Genomic DNA, 16,744 nt, shown 5'->3' with positions numbered 1-16,744 from the left:
TCTCAAATGGTAAAAAGGAAAATACAAACTTGGGGGTTAAAAAAATGAAGTAAATGGACTCGTTCCTTTCATGATCTGTAGCTCTACCACTTTGCGACTGTTTGCTGGAGCAGAAGCTGTCTGGTGTCTTAAGCCAACTGTGGAGTAGGGGGACACCTTGTGGTCTTCGTCTGCTATTACAATCAGACGGGGCATTACTGGCATAAATTCAGTGTACAAGATGTACAAGTACAAGATGAGTAAATTCGGGAGAGATAATTCCGTCAACATTGCGCAATTATTCGAGTACGTGAGTGGAATGAATACACGATGGATTTACGTTATCACATAAAGTACTCCACTGTACTAGAATCTTGGGATGTCTTCCTCTTAATATCACGACAAAACTTGTAATAGACACGCCGGTCCGCATATTTATACCTCTGTTAAATCTATCGAGACATGATTCACAGATGATGTTACGATGCAGAAAGCTATTTCATTCTAATCAGCGAAATGTCACAAGACTGAGTTAAAAAAATAGAGCCTGTTGCCAAATATGACTTTAACACGGTGATCAGTAGTGTATCATATATCTAATCTATATCTCATATAATTCAACTATTATCCAATTAGTTAATTTTAAGAATGAAACCGTGTGTTTAACTGAGTGTGTCTTTTTCTCTGTAGCGTGAACTCCTTGAGCCTTTTGCGCTCGGTAGGACGGGACAATTTATACCCGCCAATGAAATGAACTTATCGACAAAACGGTAATACTTTATGTTGTTGCATCAAGCAACACTGAGCTCCCACGGATGAATAATATTACGTCTGAGTTATGTCCTGTGTTTCTTGAATGTGCAGCTACCTCCTTTCTGCGAATTCAGATCATGTGGGAACTTGTGTGAAAGGTGGAGTGAAAGTACAGCGACGCGTTAAATGCTCCCACTGTTCTTTGCGAAGGATTAACCTATGCTAAAGAGATCACAGGTAAGCACCACGGGCTCCTTCTAGGTGCTTCATTTTACTGACTTCCTCTGTTAAAACAACTTATTTCTCATCTAAGGCTCGTTTCTAATCTCTTTTGCGAATAATGTCATGTTTTGTGATTGCGTGTGAAAAAAGATTAGGGAAAGGTGAAATGAATGAAAACCATGTGGATATTTTCAGGCTCGTGTCCTTAAAGTCACGATGGCTCCACACCCTGTAATTCAGGCGATCATCGACTTCTCAGCTGGAGCTGCAGGTGAGTTTAACCTGTATTTCACGCCACTCGCATCAGATTGAAGATAATCACTTAGACCAGCTTTGTGTTGATTTAAAAGTGACCCAAACCCTGGCAGCAAAAGGATCACAGCAGAACACCTGATCCCATCAGTGTGGGGGTGAACGGTTTAGTGCAAGCTGTCATTCAATTGTTAAGTAAAGAAGTGAGGAAGGTTAATTTTGCAAAATTCAAGAATTCGGATATGCTCAAAGATTGGAAGCAGGCCACATCCATTTCAATATTGATCGTCTTTAACACCCTATATGTCCAGTTATTTATCTACAGTTTAGTCAGAGGTCAGAGGGTTTATATGCTGTATACTCATCATTGACATGAATGCCATGGACATTTTCAGCTTTTAATGATTTATTTGAGCTGTTTTTTTCTGGGGTGAAATAACTGCACAACATATGTATTTAAGGAATTTTTTTTATAAAGCAGTAATTATATGGATAGGCTTGGGTTTATTTTGGAGTTTCTCTTATCTGCACAGGCTCAAAAGTATACATAGAGAGTGATATGCTTACATTCACCCACTAAAATCTGACTAAGTCTTGTTGACGGTTGTACGATGTCTTTTAACCTGACAAGGACATGGCCTATTAACTTTTCATTTGTGATCATGACTGACTACAACTGGTTGTTTCTCTTTGCCAGCATAAAAAAGGATTTCGTTGACAGCACCCAGTAGATTCAGTAATCTGGAACTGATTGGTGCAGATGTCATGTGTACGTCAGCATCTAACTAGTGATCATAAAGGGAGTAACATTTTTTAAGTGGCAGATAACTTCAAATGCAACGTTTCAATCGGCTTAATAAATATCAGCAAACACACAAACTGTTTGTGAGCAGTCTGTCACACAGTGTGTCTGCAAGCTAAAGGTACAGCTGCTGTATTTCCCAGGGAGAATGAGAGATAACTTCACTCAGAGATGGAGAAAGATGTAAGAAAGAAAAGAAGGGAGAGGAAGAAGACAGGTTATATTTAAAGGTAAGGACTGCTCAGTGGCCTTTGATAAACTGGAATTTTAAAGCTTAGATGTAATGTTCTTAATTTTAAATCAGATAATGGATCTGTATATGATTTGAAGTTATATATTTAAAAAAAAACACTGCTAAGTGTGTACTTTTTACTTTGTGTTATTCAAAGGTTGCATGAAAGTACAACACAGTTTCATGCAGGATAAACCAGTTTGCTTTGCCATACTGTGAATTTACAGTAAAGCACTGTGTTGGACTGGTGCACAGCGGCTGTGGTGTTTATGGTCAGTGTTAGGTTACATCAAGGTTAGGCGAGGTCAATTCACTGAATTCAACCTTTATACATACTGCATACTGTCAGTATAGAGAATGGAAATAATCCAAGATAGCTAAATCCACAAAGAGCAGTAAACCACGTGAACTCTGCAAATTGTGCCAACAAAAGTGCTCAAATATTCAGCCAGAACTGCCAGAAGTTTGCTGATGGCTACCAAAAGGTGTAACTGGTTGATATATAACTTGCACTGTTTGCTTACCAAATACTAATGGGGTTATGTGTATAGATTGTTGACCTTGTATACTGTGTGTATTAGAGAAACATGAAAATAAATTCAAACCTGTGCACCTAGTTGTTTTGTTTTTTTTAAGTCTTTAAAGATGTATGCTGTACAATTCTTCCACCCTGGAAAAGGAACAGTTAAAAAATAATTAAAACCTCAAAAATACAGTTTCTTAAGATCAAATATTATACATACACACATATGTATCTTAATACATGTACATATATTGGTATAGTCTGATTTCCAATGCTTTTTAATCTCTGAGTTCTTCTCAGTTATTCACGTCTCGATGCCCACTCAGGTGGCACAGCCTGCGTGCTGAGCGGTCAGCCATTTGACACAGCAAAGGTGAAGATGCAGACGTTTCCCAAAATGTACCGCGGCTTCATCCACTGCTTCATCTCAACATTCCGGCAGGTGGGACTCCGTGGTCTTTACAAAGGCACAACGCCCGCCCTGATGGCCAACATCGCTGAGAACGCGGTGCTCTTCTTGAGTTATGGGCTCTGCCAGGATGCCGTCCGCTTTATGTCAAGGATGGACAAAGGCGCTGATCTCAGGTTGGAAGAAGATATTTCTGACTATTTATTTACATAATAAGCTGCATAATATGTAACAGACTTCAGCGAGGAGCAGCTGGGTATAGCACAATTTGATGTTATAACAAATGTTCATGTGAACCAGGACTCTCAGTTTTCAGTGTCTTGAGAGATTTTCGGGGATTCAATCCTCCACATTTTCTTTCCGCTCTGTGACTTGCTGCCTCCTCTTTTCACTCCCTGTGCAGAAAAGCATTTCATCATGTACTGAGATGCAACATCATAATCATAAGTGGGTGTGCTCACACAGTTTAAAACTTTAGATTAAATGTCTTTCTTGGCAATTGAGGATTAAATAATAAAGTGAATAATAATTAAGTAAATTCCCCACAATAATAATTATCTATTGCAGCCAGAAATAGAAACTAAATGAAGAGAAATGGTTGGCAGTGATGCTCTTTAGAGACAAATGTTAAAATTGATGGAGCATTTTTAAAGGATTTAAGTTGTTTGGGATATTTATTTTGATTTTAATGAAAAAGCTTTTTTTTTTGTCATTCAATGAACTATAATGAAAATACTGCCATTAATATTACACATTGAACCCACTGAAATCATGCTCAGCCAAACGGGCTTTAAACTAATTGCATTTTAAAAATAACTTTCCTTAACCAGCTTTGTATTTTGAGCTGTCTGATCACTTTAAGAAATACCTTTTTCAACAGTTGTGCCACATTGCTTTTATCACAACCTAAATCTTGATTTTATGCCACAGTAAACAGTGATTAGGATAAGAAAAGACTAGAAATGACGAGAATGTTTCTTTGATGAAAACGATTTGTTCAGAGTGACTCTGAGTCGTGGCTTTGGCTCTAGGTTTCATGATTGCTCGCCACGGGGCGATCGTGGCTCAAGAGTTGGGAGTTCGCCTTGTAATCGGACAGTTGCCAGTTCAAGCCCCGGCTCTGACAGTCTCGGTCGTTGTGTCCTTGGGCAAGACACTTCACCCGTTGCCTACTGGTGGTGGTCAGAGGGCCCGGTGGCGCCAGTGTCCAGTAGCCTCGCCTCTGTCAGTGCGCCCCAGGGTGTCTGTGGCTACAATGTAGCTTGCCATCACCAGTGTGTGAATGTGGATGACTGGTTGTGTAAAGCGCTTTGGGGTCCTTAGGGACTAGTAAAGCGCTATACAAATACAGGCCATTTACCATATGACTAAAAATATATGTTGACGCCTACATTTTTGCAAAAAAGGCCCAAAGGGGTGTAGCTGCTAATTTTCAGATGGCCACACTCTTCCTAAGCTGTTCATCTAATTTTGATAATGGAATTTGGAATTGTATCAAGTATGAAATACAGCTTATATTATCTCTATTTGACCTTTCAGCCTCTTGCCTGAACTTGGATTTGAGCTTCCTAAAGCAGGAAATCTGTAATGCTGTAAAATTATGTTTTAGTAAAGCATATTTAAATGTGTATAACCTTTGCATTTCCTCTAATAGTTCTTTGGGAATCGCCTTCGCTGCACAAAAATATTGTTTTTGGTTGTCAACCTCTGTTATCTTTGTGATTTTTCATAAATTCAACTAAAGAAGCTGAAACAGATTGTGTTTTTGTAACAGGCTGCTTCTCTGCCTAAAGACACAGTTTAGAATTGGTTCTTTGCTAAGAATGTCTGCTATATGTGTAGACACAACACTGGTTCATCTCATGAGTTAAGTGCCTTTTTATCCTTGAATGATTCATAGTTCAGTGTTAAGGAAATTTAAAAAAAAAAAACATTCCTGTGAAACTGATCAGGTACAAGGACCGTTCAGAAATCTTGGAAAACTATTGCTCAACATGACTTTAAAATTTACAAAAAAAGCCTGGCACCTTGGAAGCAAAATATATGAAATGAGAGTGACTCAAACCTTTTGCATAGTACTGCACGTTAGAGTCAGAAGCAGACTCATCACATTAAAAATCCATAAGGTTTAGCGCATTTATCTCCAAATGAGTGATATAATCACAACACTGGAAAATCGTCTTGGGAACAGTCATTAAATCGATTTCCATTAAGAGCTCTTGATCGTCGGACACATGCCAGTTATTTGTGTATCAGCGGTCAGAGCAAACCTTAGCACTGGCTGCATGAGGCAGAAATAAAACAGTCTCTTTTTTGTAGTTCTAAAAATTGAAGATGGGGATGTATGTACATTAAAACCCTTTCCTCTTCATACTCTTATCTTTTGTTGTACTTGTCATTGCTCGTCAGTGATCTTCAGAAGGCATCTGCAGGGTCTTTAGCTTCCATCTTCTCCGCCATGGCATTATGCCCCACAGAGCTGGTGAAATGTCGCTTGCAGGCCATGCATGAAATGGAAGCATCTGGCAAGGTGGCAAGAGGACAGAAAAGGTAAGTGGAATTCAAAACCTGACATTGTTACGACAAGAAAAGTTTTAGTTGACCAAAGCTGTGCTAGACTTTGTTTTCTGGGATGTCTTCAGCACAGTGTGGACTGTGGTTAAGACCGTGTTGAAGACAAATGGCCCGTTAGGATTCTACCAAGGACTGATGTCCACCTTCATGAGGGAACTTCCTGGTTACTTCTGCTTCTTTGGAGCCTATGAGTGGTGTCGGTCCACATTTGCGCGACACATGGGCACAAGCAAAGATGATATAGGTATGGTTATATCATCTTCTTGTTGTATTTATGGTATTTTTGGAGTTTAACACGTTTGTATGTTTCTGTGGACTCAAAATAGTTTCTGCCTTTGCAGGTATTCTTCCGCTGATGTTCAGTGGGGGATTTGCAGGAGGATGTCTTTGGTTGGTGGTCTATCCAATAGATTGTATAAAGTCCAGGATCCAGGTGTACTCCTTAGCAGGGAGGCAAGAGGGCTTCATCAAGACCTTCATGGGTGTTATACGCACTGAGGGTAAGGTTTGAACATGTATGCACAGATGATTATGAGTGGGTTTTCTAATTCTCTGTGTGATGATTGTGGTCTTGGGAACACATACTTTTGCAGGATGCACCCCAAATGCCATTTTGAATATATTGGCATGTGTTTCTTTATGTCTGTGAACGTAAGTTAAAAATATGATAGTGTCAGCAGTGTAAGCAGCAGTAGGTCACAAAACTTTACAAGTGCGTAGCTGTGATGCGATTGAAGGCCACATTTGAAGATAGGGATGTAACTAATCTTTAAAGAATGTGGGTGTGGACTTTAAACTGGGACTTTAACACTTGCTTTTGGCACCCTTTACTACTGGCTTATAGGTTAGGACACACATGTGTTCAAAGTAGGCCCTTATCTTGATGCCAGGCTGTAATATTCAGAATCAGAAAACAATATCTAACCAGACAAACCTCCCCACTTCATAGGAGGTGGGTAACAGTAAAAACAGTCTCTCACAATAATTGTTTTCTATGTTTTATAACCTTGTGTAACATATCAGAGATAAATGCACTATAAAACACTATCACTGTTCTGTGACATTGCAGCATAAATAACTGTTATCTGTGTGATAAGGGTACATTGACAGACTCTCATTTTGAAATATTGCTAATTGGTCCATGCTGTCTTTTTTTCATCTGTAGAGAACAGTCTGTGCAGCTTTTGCCTCTTTGCTTTGTCCCAACAGGGTTCACTGCTCTGTACTCTGGCTTAACTCCTACAATGGTGCGCACCTTCCCTGCCAACGGAGCCCTCTTCCTGGCTTATGAGTTTAGTCGCAAGTTAATGATGGATGCCGCTGGTGCCTGATGCAATGGATCTTTCCAACCAAAGCAAATATTTTAATCAGAAAAATCCTTATAACAAGAAAGTGCTGTATGTGTAATATGCTGGTCAAACTCATGTGAAATGAAGTATTAATCTTGAAAAGTTTTAGTACTTCCACTGGCCTTGCTGTGGCAGTACAAGTTTACTGGGTGTCCAATTTGTTCTCGCCTGACAAGGAGAAGAATGGGAAGGCATGCATAGTCACCACTCATCTTCTTTCCAAGGCCATTGTTCTTTCATGGCTGTTTATTTGTTTGCACTTCATTCACTACTTGTTAACTAAGGATATTTACTTATTGAGAAAAAAAAACCCATTATTTTTGCCAACTCTTTTTTATTTTTAGTGTGTGTGACCCAGTGGTATGAAACACTGTTCTGGTCACTGATTAATTATTGATGTAAGAAGTCACAAAATATTATCCAGCTAAAATTTCCTTAGCCAAATTTGAGTCTTCCATCTGTTTTTTGTTTTTTTCAATTTGATTACATTTGTTTTAACTGGAAACAGTTTTGCTCTTTTTGTTGGAATATTGAACTAATATGTCCGAAGAGGTTTTGGCATCGGTAAGTCAGAGCAATAATAAAAACAGAATCATATGTGAGTTATTTGGACTAAGATCTCAGTCAAGGAAAAAAGGGGCAGTACAAACACTGCACTTGAAAATGACCTTGTTCTTTTGTCAAGTCAAAAAATAAATTACAGTTGTATTTTTGGCCCATTCACTTTGATAAAAGTGGAGCATGTGTCATAAGATGGTGCAAATGCATTTAAGTTACAATTTTATAAAAATGGGTAAAAAAAAAAATAAGTGAAAAACTTCAGGATCTCCATGGCCAAAAAAACCCAAACCAAAAAACCCACTCTTCCAAAAAAAAAAACAGAACATGAAGTTATACACGTGAAAACAAAAAACAGGAGAAACATTGAAAAATAAACACATCAGAAACTCATGTGAATCTCTTCATGAAGGGTCCAAAAAGTCAGTAGACCCTAAACTGCCAGACTAATAACTTTCTGTGTAAGGTTCAATATAATCTATATTCCATGAAATAGAATTTTAAACCTCATAAATAATCCTTAATTTTTGTAAAAACTGGGGGAATCCATGGGAAAAATGTGAGGAAAACTACATATCATCTTCTTTGAACATCACCTCTCATGTTTCATGACTTGGATACAACAATTATTTATTCATGTGACGGACTCAGGTGACAGACTGCTGAACTTAAATGTACGAAAGCACAAGAGCAGGACTGAGATAGCTTTTCAATACAAGAGCCACAAAGATCCTGGTTAAACAAAAATGGTTCATGTTACGTCTTAGCAACCTAAAGGTGACTTACGGGGCAAACGTGCCTCACTGTTGTAGAAAGCAACCGGTGTTAAGGGGAAAAGACCACACCCACAGAGAGAACAGACTCGTAAACAAGTGCAGTACTGTTCTAGCTTGCTCGATCACAGACAACCAATGATTTCTACAACATCCAGCACAGCAGAGATGGTCACACAGGATAAACTGCAGAAAAATGATGGCATTATTGAAGGTAAGTACTTTTTATAACCCATTCTGAATGTTTATTTTTAGAATAAGGGATATAAAATAAGGGCTGATTTTTCTCCCAAGAAACCTTATGTTAAAGAGTCCAGAATTGTAGGAGTTGCATAGGACAGCTGTGCTGTGTAAAAGTCTTGTGCCTCACTTCATTTCTTTCTAATTTGCTAGGGAAATGTGTACAGTAAAAGATATAGAAATGTGTAAAAGTACAGTGGGAGTATAGTATATACTGTAAGACAAAAGCACTTTTCTCTACATCTAATGGATTTATTTCTATTTAACATTGGGAGCAATTCGGGGTTCAGTATTGTGCTCAGGGAGCCATCCCTGGAGCAGCCAGGGTGGCTCCACTAACATTCCAATTAACAGATGTCCCGCTCTACATCCTGAGCAACATCCACCCCTAAATATATTATTATTCAGCATTCCTTAAGTAGTCCTCAGGAATCCTGGCTTCTTAAAGGACATTCAAAGCCCTTCTTTGGATGCTGGCTGTCTTTTGTTCCATTCCCACACTGCTTCAGTGATATTGAGGTCCAGGCTTTGGGGAGGCCAATATATCATCAGTAGGGTTGAACTGTGCATTTTTCTATTTAAGCCAAACATACTGTAAATACGTTTAGTGCATTTACACTGTGCTTAGATCAAAATCTGATAGTACTTTTCACATGCATTCATCAGTTTTGACAAGATCTCCAACACCACTAGATGAAATGCAGACCCAAACTATTGCAAAGTCTCCACCATGTTTTACAGATGGCTGTAGACAGTGAATTCAAATCAAATTTTTCCAATTTGGATTCATTGCTCCATATGATCTGCTGCCACTGATTTTCCACTTCTTCTTTTGTACTTGTCCACTTTTAAGGACACACTACGCAGAAATATGGCAGGTGTTGTTGTGTTTAATGTGTAGGTACAACACTGGTCCATCCCTTGAGTTAGGGTCCTTTTTATGCTTTAATAATTCATACATTAGCATTTTGTAGCCTGACAAAAAAGAAAAAAAAATCTATGAGGACTGGACAGAAAATGAGAGGAAAAGCAGCCAATGTCCAAAGAAAACCTTAGACACACCTTCACATGCCTGGTGAAATGTTTCTCAGGACAAAATATAAAGAAATGATGGATGGTTCAAGACTTTTGTAAGTAAATTTAATAAGAATACCGGCTCTTCAGTGCACAGCATAGATATTTAAATATTTAATTTTTTTGCCTATAATTTGTACTAGGCTATTTTTATAGTAATATTTGAAGACATTAATCATAGCTCCAAAAACTGCGAAAAGGAGGAAAGCAGTGAATTAATAATTACCATATATTTACCCAAAGATCCTTAACCTACATAATCATTTGGCATATTAATTTAATATACATCTTAATCACATTCTATTTTAACATCACTTATTGCATTTCAATAACATGGCCTTTCATTAGAAAAGCATTAGTCGTCACCATTTATCATAATTGGCTGGCGTATTTTTAATATTAGAAGTAAATAAATTAAATTATCCGTAGTTATGTATTAGCCTTGTGTCTTGTTTAAAAGATTCACTGAAAGTCTTCCTGAAAAGACTTTTTTTTTTCTCCCACCCTGTATATGACACAGAGAGTGACATCTCAGTGTTTTAATGATGATATTTCAATGGCTCAGTGAGTTTGCACAACACTTTGTGACTCATGTGGATTTTAAGCTGTGTGCCTTCCCTTAGAAATTATTTACATCATTAGTGAAATAGGAGCAGTGTAGATCCATTACGTCTCTCGGCACTAATGTTCTGTGTCACCTTTAATAAAAGGTGACGTCCCAGAGGAGCATATTACTGGATAATTGTGCCATCAAAGTAACACCAAGAACTTAAGGTTTGAATTTAAATGCGAAATGAAGGTGCTATGAAAAAAAGCAAGATATTGTACATACCCTGCACTTTAAAAACTTGTAAAGTGTTTCTGCTCTTTTTGCAGATAAAAACTCAGGTAAACTGGGATGCTGTGGTTGGCTGTTGGTTTTCATATCCATCATCTTTGTAATAGTAACCTTTCCACTCACAATATTTATGTGTGTCAAGGTACAGTATATTCTCATTGCAGAGCACTGCTTATTAGGATTTAATCACTATTTCTTCACATAGATGTGTATACATAGCATGAAAAAAATACTCCATTTATATTTCTGTATTTCTTATTTACTGTTGTGCGATTGGTTGTCTCCAACATTCAGATAGTGAAGGAGTATGAGCGAGCTGTCATCTTTAGACTCGGCCGGATCACAGACAGAAAAGCTAAAGGGCCAGGTTTGTGGTTAAATATACTACAAACACTTTGGTTAAGCCATCCCAGAAAGCTTTGGAAGTTGACTCCACATTATCATCTGAACTGGCTTTTATCTTTTTCCAGGACTTTTCCTAATATTACCCTGCACCGATAACTTTGTGAAAGTAGATCTGAGAACTGTGTCCTTTGATATCCCTCCTCAAGAGGTATATTCTTGCTTCGTTTTATTATGAAAGCACACTGTCCCTGTTATCTCATGCATCACAAGCTGTCTGTAGTTTTGGTCAGTAAACAAACTGCAATTTTTGTAAACATTTGCAGATCCTAACCAAAGACTCTGTGACGGTGTCTGTGGACGGTGTGGTTTACTTCCGCGTATACTGCCCCATTTCAGCAGTGGCCAATGTGACCAATGCGCACTCATCTACTCGACTGCTTGCTCAAACCACTCTGAGGAATGTCCTTGGTACCAAAAACCTTGCAGAACTTCTATCTGACAGAGAGGGCATTTCACTCAGCATGCAGGTGAGGACAAAGTGCTGTTACACCTATTTTAAAGGATATGCTTATATATAAATGTAAATGAAAATTTTGTAAAAGGTAAGAAAAGCATTATTACAGATACTTTTAGAGCTCCTTCATCCCCACCCGCCATTCAAAGAACACTTTTTTTTGGCCACAAGGAGAATGCTAGAACAAGTAGAGGCCACTGGTTTTCTCACTGTAGAGTATAAAGTATTTGATTTGTTGTTTATTAAACTATAACTGTGACTAGAGTGTTTAATATTGGATGTTACCCTGCAGGAAGCCCTGGATGAAGCCACTCATCCATGGGGTATCAAAGTGGAGCGTGTAGAGATCAAAGATGTGAAGTTGCCTCATCAGCTGCAGCGAGCCATGGCAGCAGAGGCTGAAGCCAGCCGGGAGGCCAGGGCCAAGGTAATGAGAGGAATGGAAGACTGAATTCAATTTCCTTTTCATGTATTCGGGCCCAGAAATGAAGCATCAGAAGATACTGATCGTCTGCCTATATTTCAGATCATTGCCGCAGAGGGGGAGATGAATGCTTCCAGGGCTCTGAAAGAAGCCTCTCTGGTAATGGCTGACTCACCCTCAGCTCTCCAGCTAAGATACCTTCAGACTCTCAACACCATCGCAGCAGAGAAGAACTCCACCATCGTCTTCCCTCTGCCAATAGATATAATACAACATTTCATGCATTGGAAGGCATGAATCTCATGTCAACCAAGTTGCATATAATTCAAATCAAGTCAGATTGTCGCAGATTTGTTTTGTTTTTTTTACAATATTACCATGTTTACATCTAGAAAACTCCAGTGAGAGCTTTTTTTAAAAGCAGGCCTAATGTGGTTATTGCTGCAATCTGCTCTGCATTATTACTTAGTAACCTTAAAAAGAGGCTCTCCCTTCTTGTGTATACTTGCTGTGATTTAATACTTAAATACAAAGTGCAACATATACAGTATAGACATTACTTCTCATCATTCACCACAATATGTTAACCAGCTAAGCTACAGTTACAGTTTTGAGGGATGACAATACATAAATAAATAAATGCACAGGAAGTGTAAGGTCAAAACAATGCACGTAAACCTTATAAAGGCATGCTTCCAGACAACCGTATCCAGCGCATGAGTTTCTGAAATACTGAATAGGAACATAAATCATGTAAACAACAGAAGCAAGGCGATGCAGCAACCTTTTCTGACATTGGACGTAAACTGTAAACAAAACCTCTTATTCTAGTGTCGGACAAACATTTGGTAAATGAGTACAAGGTCATGTCCACAGGACACAGGCATTCAGTGCAATCAGAGTACCTGATGGAGAGAGCCATCATTTCCACTTCCTTTCAAAACACCCACCAGCGATGAAGCTAAACATAATCAACTTGTATTAACAGTAAATTTAACTCACCTAGAACCAAATCCCTATTTCAGCAGATTTCCATACTTTATGTCTGAGGGAATGGATAAAAGAAAGCCTGCTTTATTACAATATCTTAATGTCATAAAATCCCATTTCACTTAATTATTATGTGTTTCCTGACTGCATTAGGCTCTTTAAAATAGTTTTTTACAGAATGCTTACATCCAAATAAAATTTCTAGAAATGCTATCTGGCAAAAACAGACATTTGAGACAGGTGGTTATATGTAAACATGAAAAAAATACAATACAAAAAAAGGCAGTTGCTTCCTTTTGATGACTCTTAATTCTCCTCAAGACCTGAGATTATTCTCTACAATGAGAAATGAGGTAACATTGCAATCAGACTCTCGTGCTTATTTTGATGGAAATGTAATCAGTTTGGGGGTTTTTGTCAATTGCGGTTAATTCTTTCTCTATAAAGATTTCTGTGGTGAAAACACACACAAACAATCAAAAATAATAATAAACATCAACAGAGAAAACAGCAATAGTTTCAGCTAGCTGCCAGAGCCCTGACAGTATAATCTTAAAATGCAACAAAACAGATAAATGTTTTGCAACGTCTGCACCTTTTATGGCTGATTAGGCAGCAATTAAGTCCAACCATATGACAGCTACAGTACTTAATGAACTGCTGTATTCAATGATTTCCTCTTTGGTGGTTTCTATGTAGTCTGCATGTTCACTTTGTAGGACATGTTTATAAACTGCTCAACAACAAAAAAAAGTGAACTCTTGATCATCACAGCATAACACAAACTGAGCTAGACGTCAGGAATTAGACAAAACCAGCAGCACTGGAGAAGCATCAAGAAGATCCACCAAACACTGAATGATGCTGCATGTGGTGACCATACACCACTGTCTTCTCTTATCCTTCCTTATTTTTCTGCAGTTTTGCTCTTTGCTTGTGTCACTGTCACTACTGGTAGCATGAGACTGTACCTGCACAAGTAGCCCAGCTCCTCCAGGATGGCACCAGAAGATGAGAAAACAGGGGTCATATTAAGAGAGAACAGGGGCTAAAGCACAGGCATCAACCTAACTGCAAAACCAGTATCTGCTCCTCGGTGCAAGGAAGAACAGGTGGAGCCAGAACCCCTCAAAATGACCTCCAGCAGTTTACTCGTGTACATGTTTTTGAACATACTGTCACAAGACAGTCTCGATATGTCTTTTTGCAGGACCTGTGCCATTCTGCCTCCCCAAACCATCACTGACCTACTGCCAACCCAGTCATGCTGGATGATGTTACAGGCAGCATAACGTTACCAATGGCATACTGGAGGTCATTTTCTAGGGCTTTGCTAGTAATCTGCACAAAGGCACAAAGGAGCAGATCTACGGCCTGTCCAGGTCTGCTCATATAACAGCCCATCACCCCTGGGGTCTTCTCCACACTCTTGGAGTAAAAGATCATTCTGAAAGGATCAGGAATAAGCAAAAATGTATGTGAACACGTGTTAAACCTTCACCTTCTTGGAGATTTTCTTGTTGTTTCATTTGCACAAAGGCAGATTAAATTGATTAGTAATAATTTTCTTTGCTTCCTAACCGGACAGACTAATATTCCTGAAGTTTAACTGACTTTGCTTTATACTGTGATGATCAAGTGTTAACTTTTTGAGCAGTCTATTATATTAATTCATCTGAAGGGTGAAGGGCATCAACTCACCTAGTGTGAAATGTATAACGCAATGTTTTACCTTTAATGAATCCTGTTCAAGTTAATAAGAAATTCCTTTTAAATCGCGATGCTCCACTGCCCTTCCGTGCCACTTCATCACACTGTAGGCAATCCTAAAATATTGTTAATTATAACTGGAAGACAGATCATGCTTTAAAGAGAGCAATACATGTACAGATTTTACAAAGTATGGTCAGGAAAACTGTTGACTGTGTTGGCAGTTCAGAAGATATAAGTTGGGTTGTTGTTGTAGCCACACATTTCAGGTCAATGCTAATATGCAAGTTAAAGTAGCATGGATGATTGAGGTTAAACGGCTTGATAGTCAGTCATAAACTCCTGCAATATTTCAGGATGAAAAGGATGATAAGCCCCAGAGAAGAATCTGAACATTGAGAGTAACACTGTAGGTAGTTTTGTGATTTTACTCACAAAAAGAATTTTCCTTGTCCTGGTGGATGCTGCTGGTGGGAGAGAATGGATGGCAAAAGGCGCTTTTTGTGTTAGTTGTTGCACTTTTGATTATCATTATGTCTTGTACATCCATCATCCTGAGCGCTGGATGAGAAGATGGAGATGTAGGCGAAAACATGGAAATGAGGCACCGTGATTTTCATTCTGCTCTCCAATCAATCTACAATCTGTGGGAGTTTTTCAGTGCATCTGCTGTGTGGGGCGTTCATGTGGAGTAGGAAAATCTGAGGGCAGAGAATTCCTTCTTTTAGTAACAGGTGTGATTAACAGTACAATTGGTTAGGTCAGTGGGGTTCAAACTTTAAATCACATAGGCAAGTGGATTTTTCCAACAAACAGACCTATTTGTGTTTATATAGTGTAACATCCATCCCTCTTCTGATTGAGAGAAACATTCACACAAGAAGTTTAAAACAAATGAGGCCTTATGATTCCAGCTAAAAGCTTTTAGTGACGAGAACTTCCAGATGAGCATCACTGGTGATACGAGTGTGGACGGGCAGGAGAGCCTTGTCCAGAGGGTGGCCGATGCATAGGGGAGGAGCTGGGGGACATGCGAGGACTCAGCTCGCCGGTCTGTAGGCGCCACAGCAGCTCCTCATTGGTGCGACTAAGGCGCTTCTTCTCATTGCTCTCCTTCTCCACGTTCACTTGCAGATTAGCATTCTCTTCAGAGAGTTGCCTAAAGTAACAAGGAAAAGGTAGAAGTGTGTGGTCACTTTTTTTTTTCTCACTGATTTTTGCACATTAACTGTTAAAGTTCATCACAACACAGGGAGGAAAAAGACTGAACAAGTATGGCTTGTTTGGAACAACTGTCAGGAGAAAACCTTTTCTCTAAAAAAAAGTATGGCAGCACAGTTCAACTTTGCAAAAATCCATCTGAACAAACTTTTCAAAAGTACTTCTGGAACAATGTCCTCTGGTCATAATACACAGCACCATGTTTGATGAAAACCAAACACAGGATAACAGCATAGCATCAATGCCTCATATCAAGTGTCAAAGACGATATCTGCTTATTTTTCTAACCACATGACCCAGGCACCTTGCTATCATTGAGCTGACCGTGAACTCCTCTTATACCATCTGTCTGACAGCCAAACAAGCTTTATCAAAATTGAGTCAGGCGACAGGACAATGATCCCAAGCACAGCAGCAAATCTGCAACAGAATGGCTGAAAAAGAAAAGAGTCAAGGTGTTCCAGTGTTGGGCCACTGCTTGATCCAGTGTTAACACAGAATCCAGTCAAAGAATGGCCCATCTAAATCACATCATTTAGATGAATTATCCCTTTTCTGTTGCTTCAGTTTACTGAGGTTTACCAGCATTCGTTTATGCTCTCTTAAGATAGGATCACCCAGTGTTAACACTGTGTGCTGTGATTATCTAAATGATGCAAGAGACTGATAATATTATGCACAAAACAATTATTCCAAGTTACCAGTGGTGGTTCTATAAAGTATTGAATTTCTGCATTCAGAATTATTGGTTTCATTATTGTAAATGTTTCTAAACATTAATTATGTGTGGAGTTTGCATGTTTTCTCCGTGTTCGCGTGGGTTCTCTCTGGGTACTCCTGCTTCCTCCTACAGTCAGAAGACATGCAGTTAGTGGGGATAGGTTAATTGGAAACTCTAAATTGCCCATAGGTGTGAATGGTTGTCTGTGTCTATGTGTTACCCCGCGACAGACTGACGACCT

General features: G+C 38.9%; 3 protein-coding genes across 6 annotated transcripts in view; 2 read left to right on the top strand and 1 right to left on the bottom strand.

Annotated features, from left to right (window-relative positions):
• The first annotated feature begins 4 nt into the window (after nucleotides 1-4).
• On the top strand, nucleotides 5-8,031 carry slc25a15a (solute carrier family 25 member 15a). 2 transcript variants are annotated; one of them, XM_085131394.1, is made up of 7 exons: nucleotides 5-969; nucleotides 1,150-1,225; nucleotides 3,090-3,348; nucleotides 5,582-5,722; nucleotides 5,815-5,990; nucleotides 6,088-6,246; nucleotides 6,956-8,031. In XM_085131394.1, the coding sequence occupies exons 1-7, from the start codon at nucleotides 952-954 to the stop codon at nucleotides 7,075-7,077; spliced, it is 951 nt and encodes a 316-aa protein (XP_084987520.1). In that variant the 5' UTR covers nucleotides 5-951; the 3' UTR covers nucleotides 7,078-8,031. The 2 variants fall into 2 exon arrangements, with proteins under 2 accessions (XP_084987520.1, XP_084987521.1); XM_085131395.1 differs by having other exon boundaries at nucleotides 966-1,079; nucleotides 1,116-1,225.
• The window catches only part of mtus2b (microtubule associated tumor suppressor candidate 2b), a 41,289-nt gene continuing 26,896 nt past the window's right edge, over nucleotides 2,352-16,744 (bottom strand). For all 3 annotated transcript variants that reach the window (XM_085131381.1, XM_085131383.1, XM_085131382.1), the window contains exon 15: nucleotides 2,352-15,720. In XM_085131381.1, coding sequence (XP_084987507.1) covers nucleotides 15,513-15,720 — 208 coding nt within the window. In that variant the 3' untranslated portion in view covers nucleotides 2,352-15,512. The remainder of the gene's footprint in view (nucleotides 15,721-16,744) is intronic.
• Nucleotides 8,565-13,077, top strand: stoml3a (stomatin (EPB72)-like 3a). The gene is made up of 7 exons (XM_085131396.1): nucleotides 8,565-8,640; nucleotides 10,617-10,720; nucleotides 10,873-10,945; nucleotides 11,049-11,131; nucleotides 11,247-11,450; nucleotides 11,730-11,864; nucleotides 11,964-13,077. The coding sequence occupies exons 1-7, from the start codon at nucleotides 8,565-8,567 to the stop codon at nucleotides 12,156-12,158; spliced, it is 870 nt and encodes a 289-aa protein (XP_084987522.1). The 3' UTR covers nucleotides 12,159-13,077.

This window comes from Neolamprologus multifasciatus, chromosome 14 (genome assembly GCF_963576455.1).
Source record: "Neolamprologus multifasciatus chromosome 14, fNeoMul1.2, whole genome shotgun sequence".
NCBI lineage: Eukaryota > Metazoa > Chordata > Actinopteri > Cichliformes > Cichlidae > Neolamprologus > Neolamprologus multifasciatus.
The sequence above is the reverse complement of the archived record's forward strand: the minus strand, read 5'-3'. Positions and strand labels throughout refer to the sequence as shown.

What these genes read in the sequence shown, in the direction of transcription:
- slc25a15a (XM_085131394.1), top strand. An exon ending in GACAAAGGCGCTGATCTCAG is followed by an intron (nt 3,349 to 5,581) that starts GTTGGAAGAAGA and finishes ATTGCTCGTCAG; the next exon opens with TGATCTTCAGAAGGCATCTG. An exon ending in CACAAGCAAAGATGATATAG is followed by an intron (nt 5,991 to 6,087) that starts GTATGGTTATAT and finishes CTGCCTTTGCAG; the next exon opens with GTATTCTTCCGCTGATGTTC.
- stoml3a (XM_085131396.1), top strand. Translation starts at nt 8,565, where the DNA reads ATGATTTCTACAACATCCAGCACAGCAGAGATGGTCACACAGGATAAA. An exon ending in CAATATTTATGTGTGTCAAG is followed by an intron (nt 10,721 to 10,872) that starts GTACAGTATATT and finishes TCCAACATTCAG; the next exon opens with ATAGTGAAGGAGTATGAGCG. An exon ending in CAGAAAAGCTAAAGGGCCAG is followed by an intron (nt 10,946 to 11,048) that starts GTTTGTGGTTAA and finishes ATCTTTTTCCAG; the next exon opens with GACTTTTCCTAATATTACCC.